The following is a 22,380-nucleotide window of genomic DNA, read 5'->3' on the forward strand; positions in this document are numbered from 1 at the left end:
TAAATGCCTGCAAGCAAGCTTGTTGCGCTTGCATTCTTCTATTTACTTCTGTTTAGTAAGCTAGCCAAGTTCACAAAAGAGTATCGTGACATTTTGAGGTCAATCCGGACTCTTCTTCAGGTGACAACTATCAAGCGGTCAGAGACAGTGGCTTTAAGCATACTACTTTTTTTTTTTCTTCTTCTTTAAGCCTTGCCAGAAAGGCCCTGGATACGCATGTTTGGTATAATATATTCTGAAAAAATGTTTGATGGTCCCAGTTGTGTTTTGAACGTGACACTATTCAAGGAGCTTTCGGGTAGGATGAGGTAGCTTTGGCATCAGTCACATGAGTGCTATCCGAGTTCATGTGATGGTTGCTTATTTCATAGTGCTGTATTGCTTGTTTAGTTTATTCTTCATTCAACGTGCAGTTGACTCTCTTCAAGATGGACATGAATGGACCTTGAAAATGTGTTCGTCGTATCAAGAGTTCACTGAATGAGCACGAACTAGCAAATGTCAGCAAGCCATTCAGCTTATTAGAGAATCAGTTTTAACAAAGGTTATCTTCAAGGAAGTCTGCTGTACAGTCAGCTGCTTTATTAGAATGCTGCATGCAGCTTGTGATACCCACGTGTCTTTCTTGTGCTGCCAGAGCTTTTGATGACAATCTTTGTCTTGCTGAAATACTATGTGGCCAGGCACTTTGCCCAAGGCAACTTTAAGCTTCACCAAATAAGGCAGATTTTTGTCGAAGATGCTTTCAAGAACTTGCATGTGCATTTCAGCAGCTGTGAGACTTCATTCAATAGATGGCAAGGACCAAAGTATCTGTAGCTTGCACAGCAACAGCATGCACATGGCCATCATGCTTCATCATCCACCTTGCAAACACATGCAGACGTACCACAGCTAAAGACATGGGAGACACTGCAAAAGCGTGAGCTGCAGCTGTTGGTGGCACCTCCACCCAAGAATGCTTACGAGGAGATGATCCTCTGGACGGAGCAGGGCAAGCTGTGGAAGTTCCCTATTGACAACGAAGTAGGTCAGTGAACCGTTGGCTTGTACTGTTGCAGTTTCCTGCCATTTCTCAGGAACATGGCTGCGAAGGTGAAGAATTTTGTTGATCTCATAAGTCAAGTCTGATTGCAGGAGTTTATGGAAAAAGATGGTACTGCTGTTATTGTGCGAGTTTTGTAGACAGCATACACAGTGCTTCCCTTGCAGTTTTCCAGTACTAGAAGCATTATTTAGCATTCAAGCGGCAACTTCATGTTGCCGCTTGAATGTGGCAGGTGCAGCCAGGCAGGGAAGTGACAAAGATCCTAAGAAATTCCTTGGGTGAGCCCATGCGTATGGAAAAAAACAAAGCTAAGCTGTGGCACAGCAGTGCCGGCAAAATTGAATGAAGCTGCTGGCAATCAGCTCATTGTCTATTGTGCATCATCACAGGTTCTGTAGCAACCGTTGAAAATGCAACATTTCTAGAAAATGTGCTGTAACTCTTCATTTTATTATTTACCTAACTTATTTTAAATATTGTGAACTTGGTTCTTTCATTGCTTCTATTCATTTTCAAGCTGATTGCAAACATTAATCTCTTCCTGATTGCACATATGGTCTTGCTTCCGTTTCTTTCTTTTCTTTTTTTTTTCACTGCAGAATGTCTGCATGTTTGAGAGACATTTAGTATTGATGGCTGTTGACTCTCTCATTGCATTAGATTTTTGTTAATTTGACTCCAACTAATACGACTTTTCGGTTAATTCGATCCCGACCGAGGGTTCCAGCTGGTGCCCACACATTTCTATGGGCCCAAACATGCGTTATTTCGATCTCAACATTGGCTTTCACTGGATAATTCGAATGTGACTGGTCAACTTTGCCGCAGTACCATGAAGCATACGAAACCTATTGCGGTGAAGCATACCAGCAATAGAAAGGGGCCACTGTCACGGGACATAATTCACGTTTATTATTTGTACAAGAGTGCATGCGCAGTCTCAGGTCACAGTCCGAGCACCTAGACCCCTGATAAGCATACCAGCAGCCATTCAGAGCTGTTTCTGACGTTGCTGTGGGAATGTAAATGCTGATTTCGCGCACCATGCGTGTCTCATATATGAAAGTGTTAGCGCATTCCTTAAGTATATGTGCATGCACGTGCCGTGCCGCGAGAAGCTTAGAAAAATAGTATGTCTTTTGGAAAAGCTAGCAAAAAGGAATGACATTAAGATGGAAAAATCCAAAAAGTCAAGAGGACGCTTAGGCCAACAAAAGAGCAGGGGTCTAGCTAAAACCCTGAAAGCCTGCCAATAAACTGATTAGGCGTCTTGGTGCTTGTACTGTGATCAGAGACTGCGCACGTGTGTGTGTAAATTAAGGAACACGTGCTGTGTCCCATACAGTAGCACTTCTCTCCGCTTTGTATTTGTCACCGCATAACATGTATGTATTGCGGCGAAGCTAACTTTAAATGCACTGCTGCCAAGCAGCTTACAACGTTTTACAGCGTAAGCTGTTTTGGGCTCATTTCAATAGCCGTTTCAGTTGGCCGCCACAGCTATCGCCAAGAATGAGAAAAAAATACCCAGCTCCTGCCGGGATAGAGCCCTGGAACTCAGCGCGGGAGTAAGCTACTCTACCACTGTGCCACACCAGCGCTTTGAGCTGCTGTAGAAACATGCCCTAAACATGCATCCCAGCACATGAAGGGTCACGTGATTAAAGCCCCTAGATCTTCTCAAAGTAGCGAAAGGCTATGATCTCGCCGTCGTGCTACCCGATTGGACGATAACTTAGCACGCCTCCTGGTGTGGTCCAGAGCAGCTAACAGACAACGCGCGCCTGGCGCGCATGGTTCTCTGTTTTTAAACAGAGCGTACGTTTGGGATCGGCCAGATCTGCCAGTGATGATAGCTGGTATCTTCCCGCATGTTCACACTAAGGGAAGTGAAGGCACGGCTCTAATAGGGACGCTGAACCGGCACGCATGTTCGCACCCGGCCATTTTATTTTAATTTAAATTTCACTGCCATTCAGCTAGGCAAATTCACCCTTATCCTGCACCACATCCGTGTCATTGCGGCGTGCCGTTGCTGGCCACTCGGCCAACACATTGTCGATGCGGCATGTGATAAGATCGGAACGGAATCAAAGGCCAGGCTCTTTTCCGTTTGTTCACTGAAAAGGAAAGCAGTGACATGTTAACTAATGGATTAAGCTGTTAAATCGCTCGGCCACATAATGTAACGTGGCGCGTCGGTTGCGTGCATTTTGGATCTTTTTCACCTCGACCAAACCAGGAGGTAGTGCAGGCAGTTGGCACTACTTTTATAAAATTCAGGCGGGCACATACCCAAGATTTTCTTTTTGGGGTGGGGCCCAACCCAAGGTAACTTTTCTACGCAAATTTAATTTATTTTCACCTTAAAGGCCCGAAGACATTACATAAAGGAGGGCTTTAATCCTTGTAACAATGTTAGAAGAAATGTACAGAACAGTAAAGAAACAACAATAAACAAATACAAGCCAGGAACAATTGCGAAAAAAAAAAAAGAAAGGAACATCGTGTTAGAGTAAGGGTAAGTGAGATCAGTAATTAAGCAGTGTGGTTATTTAACATTTCGCGGAACGTTTTACGGTCAGTGCATGGCACGATATCTTCTGGGAGATGGTTCCAATGGGTTATAGCGTCGGGGAAGAATGAAGTGTTCATGGCAGATGATCGGGTGTTAATGTTTGCTATGGGACGACTGTGGCTTAAGCGAGAGGATGTACGTAAGGGTGGCTTTAACAGGGAATGCCTGGAGTGTGGATGGTAATAGAAGGTGTGAAGCAAGCAGAGGCGAGAGATGATCCGGCGGGAAGCAAGTGATAGTAGTTCAAGTGTACGTTTTAGTGCGGTTATGCTGGTATCACGAGAGTAATTGGAAGTTATAAACCGAGCAGCGCGATTTTTTATTGCTTCTATGTCATAGGTAAGAGATGATTGGGAAGGATGCCAGATAGATGATGCATATTCTAACTGCGGGCGTACGAATGTTAGATATGCTAGCTTTTTTATTTCTGGTGATGCGGCTTTCAGGTTGCGTTTTAAATATCCAAGTGTGCGTGAAGCATTAGAACAGATGGTGTCAATATGAGTTGCCCATGATAGTGTCGATGTCATGTGAACGCCGAGATATTTGTGAGATGGGGCATGATTGATAGGAGCTGAATTTATTGTGTAGGTGTGACTGGTTAAGCTGTGGTTGCGGGTGAATGGGTAAGCATACTGTAAGCAATGAGGGGGAGGATATGTTTACTAGTACGAATGTGACTAATGCCCACCATTCGTCATAAAGACATATAAACCTGCAAAAGAGAAATGAAATAAGGTGTATCTCACGGGTACGCCTGTGAAATACACCTCTCCTTCACTTGGCAAACAAGGAACCACGTCAAATTGACTCGTGCAGGAAGAACACGGCCAAGAACAAGTAAGCAAGCGAAAGTGTAACATTAATATAGTGCAGTTGGCAGCCAAGGCACGTGGGCCACGTGGGGTTGTGTTACTTTGCCAGCCAATCACAGAAGCAAGAAAATCGTCGCCATGCGGCCTTTTCAAAATTGCATTGTGCTTGATACCTCCGGAGCGTCTGCTGTTCTTGAAGAATTTTTTCATCGGCAGAAGCAATGAAGTGTGCAACACACACGGACAAAGTGTATAGAGTCTGAGCATTTCACTCTTCAAAAGTCTGCAGTACAGTTCATTTCACTGCTGAATCTGTTTTACTCATGAAACTACACTACCAACTGAAGTGAAACTTGACAATAAATAGTTGCAGTGAAGCAAACATTTTATTTCAGTCCAATAAAGAATTAGGCTTTCGCCATTCCACTATAACAGGCAAGAGAAAACGTATAAAATTATGCACTAATAAATAATTTTTGTGGTTACCGTCCTATTTGGGTAACAGGAAAAGTTTGAAGTATGAATTATTCGCAGCCTCGCGAAGGAACAGTGGCTAGCGGATATGAGGGCGTGGGCGGGGCTTCACTGCACACTTGTTATATCCGACTATAGTAGCGTATTTTTAATTAGCTCTGAAAGAATTATAGAGAAATATATATTCGTGGAACAATCACAGTTCTTTTGGATCCCTCGTTTACTGCTCTACCAATTGCCGAAACTGACTCGTATTGTTCTTTGGGAAGTCGCGTAACAATGCGTAGCCACCAGTCTCGTACAACAGCATAGAGCACAGGACGCTGCGGTTCTACGAGACGTACTGCGCCCACCGCGGATGGTTAGAAAAAGGCCCACATAGGCACACTAGAGAAGTGCCTACATGGGGCGGCTTGACAGATAACTGTAGAAGCACCATTCAGAACACACAGAATCATTCTCCCCTTCTGGCGGAATTTTCTCTACTTCCTTGTTAAATAAAGAGATTTTCATCCCTAAATATTTTCACAAACAACGGTTAAATTTGTTCATTTTCACTTTTCCTTCCTCTTTTGCTGTTGCCTTGGCCCTTATTAGATCACTTAATTGCTGAACTCCTTGCGACTCTTGTTTCCAGTTGCCAATTTTGCATGAAAAGTACTGTACAATTAGGGGAAAACCGGATGAGGTAACAGGTGACAGTCATATTGCTTGTGGATTTAAGAGGAAGCTTTAGCTTGAGCTTAACTCCGATGCGGCCTATTCAAATACATGTAAATGGCAAAAACGCTTTTCTGAGATAATCCCTGGGCTGATTTGAATGAAATTTGTTGCATTTGAGAGAGAGTTAAATTCTGACTGTTGCAAACAGAATTTCGATTTAAAGCATGTGTTTTGTGAAAAGAATTTTCAAGAATTCGAAAGCTGGAAAAAGGTGCACGTAGTTTATCAATGAATTACTCTACATCAAGAACAGATATTGCGGTTCTGTAAATGGCATTCAAAGTGGACAAATTCGACAAGTCAACTTACATCTTACGTGAATTTGTTATATTGTGCATAAGGGTTCTGCAATAGCTGAATTTCCATATTCTGAATTTCTTTAGATTCATGTGTAAAGTATCAATTTTGTCTACTTCAGCTGTACTATCAGATGCAATTCACAGAATTGTGATATCATCTTTCCTTGCTGAGGTAGCGAGTTACAAACTTGACACTGTCATTTTCTGAAAATTTTCAATTTTGCCAATTTTTAATAAAACATAGACAATCTAAATGGAATATGCGAAACTAACAGTAAATAGATATAAAGTTTTTCTTTTAAATGCAGCAAACCTCATCAACTTTGGTGCAGTGGTTGCCGAGGAAAACGAATTCTCCTTTTACATGTATTTAGACAGGAGCACCCGAGATAAAGCTTTTAAGGGTTATTGCAGGGTTTGATGATGGACGCTGTGTTGCATTATTTTATTTTCCACCAGATCTAACTCATATCATAGGCATATGGTTCCGAGGATCTGGCAGTGTAGCAGCGAGCTGTCACTCAAGGAAATAATGAAGCAAAAGGAAAATTTAAACACAAATGGCGTTTTCTCCGGCCGCGACTCGTTCCATGAGCATACGGACCAGCTGACTACGAACCAAATCCCTTTCCTGGTCCCTGGATCAGTCTAAACAAAGCAGGTTGAACTAACGAAGCAACAGCAATGCACGTGACCGTTGAACAGATGCTGACAACTGAACGCACGTCTAGTTAATTGCGCGGGCAACGAATCGATGAGAGAACTGGCTTTCACACTCCAGGAGATGTCGATAACTACCGCCATCCAAAATGAGTGAAAAAGGCAGTAAAATGTTGACCACTGAATAGATTTCAAGTCTCAAACACTGATTTGGTGGCACTTTAGGAATGTGTGTGAGAAGTGGTGGTGTGGGCAGGGAGGGGGGGGTATGGGGGGGGCTCTTAATTTGGGGGGAGGCAGCCCCCCCCCCCCCTGGGTACATACCTGGATCCAGGGGTTTTACACTTGACACTGAAATATGCGCCGCGTAGCATCAATACGTGCACACTTTGCATTGGAGTTTCATGTCATTGTACCGGGTGGCACGCCATGTAACCGTTTCATAGGTAGCAGTACAGGGTAGATGGAGAAGCTTTGAAAAAGAAAAAGATTAAAGAGATGTGTGCAAAAGTGTTAGAATGAAAAATATGTATAGCATACCTGATTAAATCAAGCAGGCTAGGTGACTATTTGTGTTTCAAGGAATAAATCATCAGCAGCAACATCGTATCATGCCATTTGTCACGTGATGTAAGATGCACGCTGTGTAGCGTCGATATGTGCAAACATTGCTTTGCAGTTTCATTGTATTCCAGCAGGTGTCATGACATGGGGGTAGCAGTTTCATTGTATCTCGCCATGTGTCAAGAGATGCGACATATGCAACACATAATCTCGATACCTGTGTTTACCCTTCGATGCATGTTATGGTGCATACTCGCAAGGTATGAACCGCTGCTGAAGAAGCGAATGGTAGAGCTATACACGCAGCTGCAATCAGGCAACGTCAGTCTCAGCAGACTGCTGTGCAGAAAACAGCACGAGCTTGCCATCAACGGCGGGCTGCAGCTTCCATTCTTTCTCATGGAAACTATGCAAAGAGACTCCTATAGAGCTGCTCCTCCAGCTTGCGCTGTGACTGTGATGTGTTTGCCGTGCAGGTCAGTGACCTTTTTCTGCATTTTATTTAACTCGACCTGCCAGATAATTCGACCAGTTTCGTCGGGCCTTTCAGGATCAAATTAACGAAAGTCGATTGTAGTGAGTGTAGTGCCGTCTTTTTTCTGCTCTGCCTGTCATTGTTAACCTTTATTTTCAGAATTTTTGTGCTACTATAACATATCGTTTTGTAGCATTGCTATGCTTGTATTAGTTCTTGAAAGTGATTGTTCTTATATTCTGCCATTGTTTATGTACAACTTGTATCTATTACAGTCAATGACTGATTTTCCGGACTCCCGATTTTTCGTACATGCCTGGTAATTCGGACGCCTTCGCGGCACCGCCACGTACCCCATAGAGCCAATATAAAGAACGCCTGAAAGTTCGGACTCAAAAACCCTTCGCCGTACGAATTTCCGGAATTTTTTGCCGTGACCGCAGGTCCTAAATGGATCGAAGCCCCCACCGCCGCTATTTTGATTATCTCGCCGCCTCGATCGGGCGCTCTCGCACGCACGTCCGCTGGCAACTGTAGCCATCATCGTGGCAACGCTAGGCCTAGCTACTCCGACATTCGCTACCAAGCTTCCTGCTGTTCGGCGCCGTGTTTTTCATTAAAACTGTTAACAATTCACCGCTGTTAGTAATGGCGCCGACTCCGCCTTTGCGGTACTCGCCACTGGTTTCGATGCTCGGAAAGCACGGCGTGTTGCATAATGCCGGTTGCCGAAAGTCAGCTTCGCCTCAATACAGAGATGTTACGTGGTGAAGCTTAACTGAACTATTGCAGTGAAGCTTACCAAGAGTGGGAAGTGGCAATTGTCGCGTGACACCGTATGCATTCCTTAATTATACACGTGTGCACCCGCCATATTCTATCTCAGTACGAACACCGATACACAAGTGTATTGGCAGGCCTTCGGAGCTATTTCAGACATGCCTGTGGCGATTTGAGCCCTTGGATGCAGTAAAAGGCGTATGTGGAACACCAGTGGAGCCAATGAAATGTTACTTGATCAAAGGGTATTGATTTGTTTCATTTAATCAGTTCACTTCGTCACTTCTCAGAGTAAAAACTGGTGTCCCGCAGGGTTCCATGCTTGGTCCCTTATTATTTAACCTCTACATAAATGAACTACCAAGCATTCCTTCCACCCCTAACATAATCATGTATGCTGATGACGCAAATCCTTTTTTTCGCAAATGCTTCCCTGCAATACCTTCAGAAAAAAAAAAGAGTATTTAAGTTTATTGTCTGACTGGTTGTACATAAACAAGCCGCAATTAAATGGTAATAAAACAAAGTATATAAAATTCAAACCAGCAAACCATAAATTGCTTAGTAATATAACTGTTTGATTTCAGAGGATGTGCATAGAACAAGTAAAAGCCTGAAAATTCTTGTGGGTCTCATTCGAAGATAACCTCTCTCAGGCCACTCGTCTCAATAAGCTAACCATTGAGCTTAGTAAAGTAGTAACTTGTATGTATAGGATTAAGGCTCTTGTTTCATTATGGTTAAAAAAAACTGCATACTATGCCCTTTTTTACGCTTACTTACTGTGTAATAATTGGGAGTACAACAACTGCAAGAAATGACAAAAAATGTATACTTTAGTTTATGTTTAAAAAACTATTATGGTAGGCCACAAGGTCTACCGACATGCAACGTGTTTGGCATGCACTCATTGCTCCGAGCCAGCCAGGTATACCAATATACATTGCTCTTACTTATAGAAAGCAATAGTCTTCACATTGTTAGCACACCTACTTCTCCATAAGGTTACCTATTGCACAAACAAATGAGAACAATACGATTCACCCGCACAAATTATGGACGTCAAGACCTACACTACCAAATACCCTGCCTAATATTGTTGACCCGGAAAGTGATTTTTATGTGGCCCAATTTAAGCATTGTATAAAAGCTTTTTTGTTGAATCATGTCATTTTCTATAAACAAATATGCTTTTGTACTGTAATCCTGATAGAAAAAAAGTAATTTTTATATATGTATTGCTTTGTGTTGCTTTTCTAATTTATGAGATGTATAATTCATGTGAATGATTTTTAACATGCAAAGTGTATGAATGAAGTATGTCACAAAATGTGTGTACAATGCATGTAAACATATACCTTATTTACTTGCTTAATGATCACACTTTTTTGTAAAAAAAATTGATGCAAATTCAGGGGTGCGATCATTATGCGGGTTGAATTTCCCGCGAAAAGAAAATAAAATTTTTTGATCACGCGTTTGCTGCGGGATGACAACAGGTCAACAAGCAGGCCATAAAGTTTCTCACTAGAACACCTAGAGGGAAATCTGGTGCCACCATCTATGGGAGTTTCCTAAGGGCACTGTGCCATCATGGGAATGACACTATATGTGTCTGCGAGGCTTGTGTTGACTGGTGTTGTAAGATCCTTCGTCTAAAACATGAATATGGCTACACAAATAACGCATTCTTAAAGTAAAATCTTCATAAAATCTTTTCATTCATGCATATTGCATCTTTACTCAACTACAATGCATAACCAAGCGAAGAAAAACAAGAACAGACGACACTTTGTTCCAAAGCGAGCATGATTCTTGTCGTCTGTCCTCCAACTTTAGCAGCCTGCTGGCACTTCTTACGTTTCATATAATTGTACATGCAATAACAAGTTCTCATAGTTAAACAAAACATGTTTTTCTATAATAATAAAGCTAGAACAGCTTTTTACGTGCTGTTTTAGTAGAAAATTCATCATTGTGACAGACGGAATGGTGCTTGCCTAGCCCTCTGAGAACAATGCAATCTGAAGTCACAATATACTGGCATTCCCATGCGTACCACAGCGCACCAGTGCCAAATTTCCCACTAGGTAATATAGTGAGAAACTATGAAGCAGGCGGCTGCCGCTGAGTGCGGGACACCAAAACAAAAATGGCGGCCGGCGGGGCAAGCCGAACGCGCCGAACGTGATTTTTTTTCTTCTCGTGAGTACATTACGCGCATTGAAACAGTTCCTTTCGTATCAGTAATGAATATCGAATATCATAAATGAATATCATAAATATCGACAAGTTTGCAGCAATAATGTAGCCATGACCACTTTGAGGGGACAGAAACAGAGGTGGGCGCTCTTAGCTGTGGACATGGACAATCGCTGGACATAGAAACACATGGCGGGCATGCTGCAGAAACTGCGGTATTTGTCTTCACTACTATCCTAATACGTTTCCGCTAAGGGTGGGCAAATATCTTAGCTGTGTTAAAGCGTTTGCGTATGAATAGGGTACACTTCTAACGTATCAGTGTAAACGTGGCCACTCTTGTTGTCGCTCGCGATTTGTTGTGTGCCCACGAGTGCAGACGAGAAGAATCGAATGGCGCCGTTTTTGTTGTTGTTGTTGACCAAAACCATTATGAAGCCTACAAATAATAAAGCCAAGACAAGTTTGGTTGTAGCTTTTTTTTTTTTTTTCAAGGAAGTGCGAAAAGTGATGAAAGGAATGAAATGGAGCATCTGCTTAAGAATGTTTGGTGCATGCAGACCACTTGGTATGTCTTTAAGAGTCATTCGCATGGCATTTGACAGATGGTAAGCGCGATCATCATTAGCTGGACTTGGCACATGACATATCGCTGCAACAAGTTCAGGGTGTGATCATTACATGGGAAAGAAAGAAAATCGAATTTTGACGTCAAAATTCAGGGGTGCGATCATTACGCGAGTGCGATCATTATGTGAGTAAATACGGTGCATACTTGTATGAAATGTGAAATGTACCTGTATGCCAAACGTCAACAGGAGCAAGAGCCTCTGGCAGGCCACATGGCCTGTAGCTCTTGCTCCTCTTTCTTGTACAAGAAAAGTAAACGGAATTGCATTGAATTCATTTTTCCAGACGTTCTTGCAGCCCCTAGGAAGTCTGGAAAATTGGACATTGACTGTATCAATATTGTCATTCGTCCAACTTAGTGTTTTGATTCACAAGATGCACTATATATTACTAGTTTGTGTGTCTAGGTTTTAGTACTATTTATTTTATTTATCATACTTGTGTACAACCCACACTTTTCTTTCGGAAGTTTCGCAGAGTACAACTGTTACACGAGGTGACATACGACTACCCACTGAAACTGCAAATGATGTTGCAAATCATGTGCAGAATAATGTGAACACTAGCTTCACTGTGCACACACATTTATATTCATAATTTAGTACCACCGATCAAGTTACACTTCATTCTTTATCGCTCTCAATCACACTTTCATCATCGCTGGAATCTACTACCTTGTCAGCACGCCTCCAAAGATGGTCGTCCTCGGTGCTTTCTACACTGTTAGATATTTCAGCAACATTAAGACATTTAGCAACAGTATCCACTGACATCAAATTTCATGCATTCAGAATTCACGAGCAGACCTGCTGAAGGGTTGCTCCTTTCAGCTGCCCAGTGTACTTCCCTTCATGGTCATCTGGGGCCATCTACTTGGAATAGCTTTGCTGGAATTTTGCCTTAAGTGACTGATTCATGCACACATCAAGCGACTTATAGATTGAATGCGACGCCTTTTTGAGCCTGCCCAGCATTCCTGACCGACAGACTTGATGCACAATGTCACCTGACATCACCTGAACAACTAATGCACCTTGGCAGGAACAGGAGTAAAATGTCTGCCACCCAGCGAAGCTGCACACACTGCAATGTTATGGGAAGCGTTTTGCATGTATGGGTAGTTGGTTCTCCAGCATCGTTTGATGTTATTCAAAGCATTACCAGATGAGCCAACATGCTTGTGTAAGGAAAGCAGTTGTGCCTACGGTGCAAGCATGTTTGTGGCAGCAGCAAGGCGATGATGATGGCAACAATAATATGATCGCTACAGCATGAGAGCTGTTCCATTCTTTCTTTCTTTGCCTTGTTTTTTTTTTCTTTGGTAAAGACATTACAACCTGTTCCATTACGGCCTGGGACAATCCCAGAGGCAGTAAAGTGCCACACAGTGTCTTCGTAGCATTAGCTGCTACTAAAAAGTGGGCCGAGCCTGAAGGTGGGCACAGTCCTACACTGCGTTTCAAAGGGCTCGCTACTACCAGAAGACAAGAATGAGATAAAATGGCTCGCTCCCGCTTGTGATACACGGTAAAGACAGTGGGGAATCTGTGGATGAGTGGAAACTGGCCTGCACACTCATGCTCTTGCTTGTGCTACACGATGTGATGCACAAGGGAAGTATGCATGCGACTGTGGCCTAGTGGTTAGGGTGTCAGGCTGCTCTACTGGGAGGCCAAGCTTTAATACCACCATCTGACACATATTCTTTCTATTGAAGAGGCCCAAAACAAGGCAATACACGAACTTATCTACTTACCGCAAAGTGCCTGCAATGAGACAAATAATGCTTTGCATTAAAAATAGAGCTGGCAAGTTCATATGACAAGAGAGCAATAGGCAAAGTTGCGCCATGTGATTGGAAGCAAGAAACCAGGTCGTGCCACTCAGCAGTGGCTAGCAGCATCTAACAGGCTGTGGCTGTGATGCTTGCACTGTGGCAGGTAACTGCACAGTGGAGCATTTTCTTTTGCACATTGCGGAGCTGTTTAAGCTTGAGCTCTGGCTGTGCCGAACATTAGCAGAAAGCTCCGCTCGGCGAAGTGGAGGGGGGGAAGGCTAAGCGAGGCAGAGGGAGGCTAAGCAAGGTAGGAGAGAGCTGCCGTGGAGAGTAGGCGTGTCATATGGGATTGGCTGAGCCTGGTGATGACGTAAGCTCTGACGTGCAGGTGCTCTCCTGGAAGAGAGGTGATGTGTGTGCCGGCGGCGTCAGTATCTGGTCTACTGTCGACATGAGCTGACCAAAGAAGATACTTTCTCCTGAAGAAGCCGAGCGAATGTGAATGAGGAGGGAAGCCACTTGTGAGTGTAAGGCGTAAGTGGGAAGATTCTGAGTATAAGGATAATACTGCCGAAGCTAAGCGGTGGAAGATGGGTGACGATTCCGAGTTGTGGGACAGGCAAGCAGAAGCAAAACGGTGATACGACGCCACATATCAGCATGAATGACGTCAAGCAGCTCTGCTACAAAGAGCGTTCGATCCTGGTTTGCGCATCATGGAGAACTTCAAGCGAAGAGAGAGGATGGCTATTTCTGGTATGGACTTAGGTGGGCAAAAGGACTGCAAACAGCTCTGCTGTTTCATCAGTCTTTGCGATGTTAAGTCTGTGATGCTGGCCCAATTTTTTACCTCAAATGTTTGGTGTGGAGGTCGTACACGAGTACATATTATATTTGTTTTACTACAGTAGACTTCCATTAATTTCCTTTCGGCTAATTTCATTTTTTGGTCAATTTGCTCCCGACCAAAGGTGTTTTCTGGCACCCATACATTTCTATGAGCCAGAGCTAGGGTGAAAAAGGGCACTAAATAAATGACTTAACTGTTCCCAACCAGGATTCAACTTTGGGACTGCGTCATGTAAGCCAACTGTGCTCTCTCTTCGTTATCGTCATCATCCCTGTTTTCAAGCTAGCTACCACTAGCTAGCTAGCACTGTTTTGAGGGATACTTTTCCTTCAAGTGGTGCTCTGCATTTTGCTGAGTCTAACATTGTTCATAGTGTTGTTATTTCGCATGCAAATAGAAGTGAAGACAAAGGTCTAACCATAAGCCTTCTCACAAATGCTGCAGGTCTGGACGAGGAGGCACAAATGAGCTTCGAAGAGCACGTCTTCCTGGAGGATCAGATCAAGGACTTTCCAGAGAGGGGCCCCATCCGCCACTTCATGGAGCTGGTGTTGGTGGGCTTGTCCAAGAATCCACACATTTCTGTGCAGCGCAAACACGAGCACATAGAGTGGTTCCGCCAGTACTTCCGTGCCAAAGCCGATGTGCTGCGCGCTTCGGGAGCACTACCAGAGGATGGCGAGTTCTTCTACTTGGGCCAGGACGAACAGCGCAGCAGCATCGAGGCCAGCTGAACAGCAATCGTAAAGGGATGTGATATCAATGCTAGGGTGCGCATGCCAATAGCTGTTCATATGCACTGAATGCAGGACCATCGTGGCAATTGTGCAGAATAAATTTAGAGCATTAAGGGGGGGGGGGTGCAGTATTGACAGGTGTGGACTACACACCACATAGCAGTCGTGCTGAAATTATGGTCAAAAATCATTTCGCATAACTGTTGTTTTAAGTGAAAGACACTTGGAATGCATTTTGTAAATAAATACACTGTGTGCATTGCCTGTCTCTGTTGCTGTGATGCAATGCTGAAGGGTGTTAGGAAAACAGTCCGATGTGACTGTCTCTAACTCTGTGAGTGAGGCCACGCCTCCTAGTCATTGTTAAGAGAGAGAGAGCACAGGAGCAATCACTTGAGGCATGTGCGTGGTGTCAATGCTTGCCACTCTGCTCGTTTTAGTCGAATGTAAGTTCATGTTCACACACACCTAGCTAACGCACCCGTCCACAGTTACTGCGTAAGATATGGCCCCATGTGTAGGCAGTGGTTGCTGGTAAACATGTTGGAATCTCTCTTTCATAGCCCCAGAGAAAGCAGTGGGCATTCTTGAAAAGGTGGGCTCTCAAAACTAATACTCGGTTAATGATGCTTCTCCAAAGGAGTTTATTCTGCTAAAACACCAAGATGATGAATTGGTGGTCATTCCTCACTCCTGACATTAATAAAACCAATTTGTTCCTCAAAATATTTGTTGGTAACAAAATCTGCATCTACCACTCTATTCTTCAAGCGTAGCAATTTTTGAACAAACCATTTTGTAGCGAAGAATAACTGCTTGTCAACCAGGCGCATCTTGTGTATTAACTACAACTAAGTTCAGGTCAGCCTCAAGTGGAGTCAGTGACGTATTTCGGTGTAGTCTATGATTGTTCCCTCAGCTGGCTTGGCCATATTGACCACATAGCTAAACAAGAGTGGAGCTGTTGGCATGCTACGTAAGCTATGCAACAGTCGGTCGGGGATGCAGGGACAGCCACTTCTAATAATATAACGGTATGTGCTGCCCATTTTAGAATTTGGATTTGTACTATTTTCTGGTGTGCCGGCTTATAAATCCCGCCCCTCTGTTCTGCTTGAGCAGAAAGGGCTGCGATTTTGCTGTGGATTACTGAAATTTTACATCGAGAAGTCAGGTTGCCCTCAGTATTGTGCAGATTTCGTGTGCTGATTCTTAAATATGTATGAGTCCCCTATTAGAGAAGATTAAAAAACATATTCATTTCCCAGCCTGCATTATGCTTCAGAGCACAGTGGCTTCGGTTTCATACACCGCAGGTGGTCTTTGTACACACATTGATTAATCTCTTAAATGCACATATCTGGGAGGTGCCACCTATTTCTAATGAGCAAGAGAGTCTACAAATCATCTATTATGACATCTACCCAAACAATGCAAAACTTCTCTCTCACAATATATTTACAAGACCATTTATTGAGTTTAGGTATAATTCTAGTCATTGCAACAGATTCCTCACAGCATGGAAAAAAATCTGGAATTGGCATTTTCGCTCCTGCTCTAGACTGGTAATTCTCAATCAGCATTCCAGATTACTTATCCGTATTTGTGACTGAATTTCTAGCTGTAGTGTTAGTCTTACGTAAAGTAAATTTACCAGTTTCGACGGTAGTCATAATAACAGGTTCTTTATGTTCATCGCTCACAACAAATAGTGGAACTAACCTTTTATGTACATTTCATTTTTAGTGCCTGCCCACATAAACGTAATTAGGTTACTTTGGTTACCTGGAAATAAGGGATCATTCATGAACGAGTTGGCTGGCAGTTTTGTGAGAGAGGCCCTCAATGGCCCTTTACTGTCATTGCTTCCTACATCAGCTTACCTGTCTACTGCTAGATTCAGGAAATATATGCAATTGCTCAAGACTTTTTGAACCCGGCTACAGATCATTTTTCAGAATATCGACACCTCCTATTCCCTTGGCTCAAAAATTCCTTTCGCACCAGATAAACTGAAGTAGTTTTTACTCGATTATGTTGTCGAACACCAATATTAAATTTTTATCGTCACAAAGCTGGTCTCGCACCCTCCCTTCTGTGCACAATCCGTGGTGAAGATGAGAGAATAGATTTTTTTGTTTCTTATTCAGCCGCCGTTTTTCTTCTTTAAGGAAAAACATTTTACAATCAATGTTCATTCAACTTGGTTTAAACTTTAACATTCTGGATATTCTTTCTCTAAGAGCCTCCTCTCTTGGAAACTGCCACAGGGACGTTTGCTCAGCTGTGGAGGAATTCATAGTTGTTTCAGGGGGATTCTCGTAAATTCTTCAAACATTATTTTTATTCACTTCCTCCTGACAATTTTACCACTTTTAGTATTAACAGCATCATCCTAATACTGTACCATCCAAAATTTGGCCAATGGCCTGGAGTGGGTATGTGCCATCGTTGAAAGAAATCCAATCCAATTGAGGCGCATCATCGGCGTTTACATACAGGGTCGGTTCCGGCTGCTCACAGGGTAAGACCTCCGCACCGAGTTTGACGTCTCTTCTTGCGTACCCTGTCAATATATAAACACTTTGACAATTGGTGGAGATTGCGGGGTACGACTCCATCAACGCTGGAAGTTCAAAACCGAACCCTTCAACCTCATCGGCGCATGCCGGCTGGACAATCCAGCCCAGCAAGCTGCAGCCACAGTGCCACCTGACATCTGTCCCAGCGTACTGTGTCAGCGGGATCCTGCCATTTTCACGAGTACCAGAGATCACGATGTCGAGGACTGGCTTGTCTTGTACGAAACAGTCGATGCGCACAACCACTGGGATGATGCGGAAAAGCTCAATGACATAATTTTCTACTTCAGCAATGTTGCGCATTTGTGGTATAGAAACCATGAATCCGGATATGGTCGGCAATCAAGACTAACTTCACGGAAGACTTTGGCCACCGGCCTGCTATCTGTGAACTTCAGGCCAAAGAACAACTACGTGAACGTGCCAGCAACCAGGTGAGAATCCCACCAGCTACATTGAAGATGTCATTAATCAGTGCACCACAGTGGCCATGCCAGCCAAAACCTTAATTGGCGCACACCAGACAGCCACCAGATGTGTTACAATTGTGGCATCCTGGGATACATTGCCTACTTTTGTCGATGTCATATGCCGCCTTTTTATGATTACTGCCAACCCGTGAGCACTTAGGCTCCTTGACAGCTAGAATCTCCTGTGCCACCGGATGCAAACCTCATTCTTAACATTACTCATCGTTCTTCATCCCTAAGCCGCTCCATCTCACTGATGAGATGTCGCACTTCTCTCTGTTGCACTTGACGAGGCTCTCTGTCGCACTTCACGAGGCGAGAACTGTGCCGACTTCGATTTACCAAAGGCCTCGAAAGAACCCTCACAATGTCATAGAAGTACACACATTCGCACTGATCGATACAGGCACAGCAATCTCGGTGCTACGCGAAGGGCTTTGCCAACGGATAGGGAAAGTAACGACGTCACTTTCTGGACTGTATTGGAGTACTGCGAGCGCACAGCCTATCGAACTGCTGGGAGTCTGCACTGCACGTGTTGTCATCGAGGAGTCTGTTTATGTCATTACTGGTGATTCTGGTAAACTTTAATTTTTGCCGTGCAGTACAGGCCTGGTAACAATAAAGTTGACGGACACTTTAGCACGCGCTAAAGCGGATGAAGGCGAAAGACTGCGTGGTCACGAGACATTCCTTAAAATAATTGACATTCATATTCAAATTAGTTATTGTTACTTCCTATTGTTTTCTCCTACTAAAGATCAAGTATTTGAGTGCCTTAATTTAATTTTGCCCTAATTAACACCAAAGGTCGGGGGTTAGACTCCCACCAATGGTCATGGTTGAGACCATCACTTTTGGTGCCATCGAATTTTGATGCCATAACAGCGGATGGTCAATTTTTTGATAACGGCAGATAACGGATTATTCGACCCATGAGGCACTTAAAGCTTTTGCCTTAATATTTATTGTGATGATGCGCTAGAAAAGAGTGGCGTGTATTGTTAATGTGGTGGCGTCTTAGGAGCAAGGAGCACTTTAAGTGTCGGTTTTCAGGTGTCCTTTGGCTGCACTCTTAATTGCATGTTTGTGTTTCATCGTTATCTGTCAGAGGGAGAGAGAGAAACAGAAGAGGAAAGGCATGAAAGTTAACCAGAGGCACGTCCGGTTTGCTACCCTGCACTAGGGTCTCGGAAGAAAACATCAGTTTACGATAGGTAGCGAGGCACTGGAAGTAGTGAGGGAATACATCTACTTAAGGCAGGTAGTAACCGCGGATCTGGATCATGAGACTGAAATAATCAGCAGAATAAGAATGGGCTGGGGTGCATTTGGCAGGCATTCTCAGATAATGAACAGCAGGTTGCCATTATCCCTCAAGAGAAAAGTGTATAACAGCTGTGCCTTTCCAGTACTCTCGTATGGGGCAGAAACCTGGAGGCTTACAAAAAGGGTTCTACTTAAATTGATGATGACACAACGAGCTATAGAAAGAAGAATTGTGCGTGTAACGTTAAGGGATAAGAAAAGAGCAGATTGAGTGAGGGAACAAACACGAGTTAATGACATCTTAGTTGAAATCAAGAAAACGAAATGGGCATGGGCAGGACATGTAATGAGGAGGGAAGATAACCGATGGTCATTAAGGGTTACGGACTGGATTCCAAGGGACGGGAAGCGTAGCAGGTGGCAGAAAGTTAGGTGGGCAGATGAGATTAAGAAGTTTGCAGGGACAACATGGCCACAATTAGCACATGACCGGGGTAGTTGGAGAAGTATGGGAGAGTCCCTTGCGCCCTGCAGTGGGCGTAACCAGGCTGATGATGGCAATAATGATGATGATGACTGGGGAAAAGGTATATATAGATGAAAAGAGAGAAAGAATTGAAGAGAGAGAGCACAGTTTCGTGTGCATTTGAAGCTGCGCATCGAGTCTATAAATGGTCGCCAATGTTGACTCAAGGTACTGCAATAACATTTTCGTCGCTTTCTGTGCCATCGAAGCCCACGGCCATGAACACAACTGTGAACTGCGTAGAAGCGACAGATGCTGCCAGCAGTCCGTGCTCTTGTCATTGTTCTGGTAAGGAGCACCCTTCATCATGCACTAAAAAAGGATAAAAATACAAAAATGTATGTTTTGGAAATTTATTGCACATTAACGCGCAATAAAGATAACCAACTATGCCCAGTTCGCCGCTTCGCTGATAAAGATAATGAAAGTATGAAAGAGGAATTGTGCACAATTCCTCTTTCATACCTTTGTTATCTGCTTGTAATCACTTTCAGTCATGTTGCTTTAGACGCGGAGTAATTATCTTTCTTCCGATGTCCGTTTCCTTTGTCATCGGTTCTGTTGCGCACTCTGGCCACTCTTAGAAAGGGTGAGCGAGGAAGATAAGGAGAACTGTGTGTTATAAGTCTAGATATCCGATGCATCATATGTATGCATTTTTAATGTGTACATTTCTTTTATTTCTGACAATCAGTAAAAATGACTATTTAGTAGAGGTAATGCACCCAAAAATATAAATTTGCACATAAAAATTGCACAAAATTGGTAAGCTGTCATTCGACAGTATACCAAGGACCACTGACATCCGTGTTTCTTTCATGTAGTCAATAATTGTGCGGTAGCTTCAGCATATGCATTTCCAGGTTTGCTCCCAAAAACGAAGCTCAGCTGATCAAGATGGCGTTCGTGCCTTTCGGCGTGGGGCCACGAAATTGCGTCGGCAAAAGCATGGCCATGCTAAAGCTAAAGCTGGCGATAGCAAAGCTGCTGCTCAAGTACCACCTGCAGTTCGGCCCCTCGCAAATGGTGAGAAGAAAAAAAATCTGTGCTTCATCATCATCATCATCATCATCCTGTTTTCTCAGTACCATAAGGGGGGACGAAAAGAAATAATGAAAACAACATGTTTCGTCTACTCTCTATTTTTCTCGTAAATCGGGCACCGGGCTTGTGGTTTCGGAGGCCGTGGCTTGAAATAAAATTCTTGTCCAATCGCACTACGGATGAATTCTGAAAATCATCCGATAAGTTTCAAATCTTCAATTTCAACGTTCAAAATTTTCATCTGAACTGCCCGAGGTTGGAATGGCCTTCTAAGACAAACTACACTCATCGGCGATACAGCGCGCTTTAGATCTGCCATCAAGTGTTCCGACTTATCTTTCTAATGTCATCATCATTATTCCCGCCTTTTACGTGCCCACCCCTCATGTAATGTCCTATTGGGACCCTTGAGGTATCAATAAACAAGCCACCAAGCTAAGCGAAAAGTTGCGCACTGTTTGATTTTACCCACCATGATAGCTTAAGGCACATTCACACCGAAAGCGGAGCGTCTAAGCGGACAAGCGGATTTTCAAAGGAATGAGGCAGCGAGCGCCCTCGCCTGTTCAGACCAGCCGCGTTGTCTGGCTGTCCACGCCATCGGGAAGGCGGGGCATCTCGCAATATCTTTAGGAATTTCAGAGATGTGCCGCCATCTCGCGGCACTTTGGGCTTGTATGCGCACTTCCAATGTTTTTTTTCGTCGTGGATTGGCACGCTCCCATCCGCTATCTACTTCTGCAAAATGATGACCTCAGATGAAGAAGACAAGATCGTTGGCATTTTACTCGCCACTTGTATAGTCACTTTTCAAAATTTGTTACAGCGCAACACAAGACAAAGACAAAAGATGGTATAAATCGACGACACGGCGCCGTGTCGTCGTGTTATATCTTCTTTTGTCCTTGTCTTGTGTTGCACTGTAACAAACCTTACTATAAACCCCAACCAACTGGCCCAACTTGTCGTTTTGACGCTTTTCAAGAACAGAAGCGAAAAGCCCAGAGAAAGACATTCGTTTACATTCGTTCACCAGCGCTTCCGCCATGTTAGGTTCTGATTGGCTGCGGCCAAAGCGGCCAACTTGTCCGCGCGGAAAAATTCGGTCCATGTGCAATCCGGCCAAGCGGCCGCGTATTTTCCACAAAGCGGAAAATCCACGGCTGCTTGGCCGGATCCGCTTGGCCACTTGTCCGCTCCGCCTTCGGTGTGAACGTGCCTTAAACTGGCCATGATGTTCCGCTGCTGAGCACGAGGTCGCGGGATCGATCCAAACCCGGCCGCGGTGTCCTCATTATGATGGAAGCGAAATGCAAAATCGCCCATTTGCTGTGCATTAAGTGCACGTTAAAGATTTGCAGGTGGTCAAAATTTTTTTAGTCTCCCACTACAGTGTGCCTCATAATGAGAGCCTTGTTTTGGCAGGTGAAACCCCATAATTTAATTTTAGTTTTAACAGCGGAGCTGTTTAAGCTTTCGTTCCGCCGTGGAGCGTTACCAGAAAACTCAGCCCAACTGTGCGCCGCATCGCGTTGCTTAGCAACTATCTGTGAGAGCACCGAGCCACGTAACCTCTTCGCACCCCACGCTCGTAGGGCGGAGTCGTGACGTCACAGGCGAGTAAAAGCTCGGGCCGGCGTGGTGACACACCTCTCACCTCCTCTACTCCGTGCGTACGTGCTGCTGCCATGCGAAGACCGAAGAAAGTCCGGACGCCCGAAGAAGAAGCGGCTTACGAGGAAGAGCGCCGTACTGCCAAGCGAGAAGCGATGCGTCGCTGCCGAGCTGATCCGGAACACCGCGCCGAAGCTGCGGCTGAGAAGAGGCGAGGATTCCGAGTTTCAATCCAGGGAATGCGAGAGTCGGCGCCTGAACGA

At 44.1% G+C, this 22,380-nt stretch overlaps 1 protein-coding gene across 1 annotated transcript in view; it reads left to right on the forward strand.

Annotated features, from left to right (window-relative positions):
- Positions 1-14,876, forward strand: part of mRpS31 (mitochondrial ribosomal protein S31) — a 29,229-nt gene extending 14,353 nt beyond the window's left edge. The window contains exons 7-8 of the mRNA XM_075695381.1: positions 884-1,030; positions 14,320-14,876. Coding sequence (XP_075551496.1) covers positions 884-1,030; positions 14,320-14,609 — 437 coding nt within the window. The 3' untranslated portion in view covers positions 14,610-14,876. The remainder of the gene's footprint in view (positions 1-883; positions 1,031-14,319) is intronic.
- Positions 14,877-22,380: the final 7,504 nt, after the last annotated feature.

This window comes from Dermacentor variabilis, chromosome 6, assembly GCF_050947875.1.
Source record: "Dermacentor variabilis isolate Ectoservices chromosome 6, ASM5094787v1, whole genome shotgun sequence".
In the NCBI taxonomy this organism is placed as follows: Eukaryota; Metazoa; Arthropoda; class Arachnida; order Ixodida; family Ixodidae; genus Dermacentor; species Dermacentor variabilis.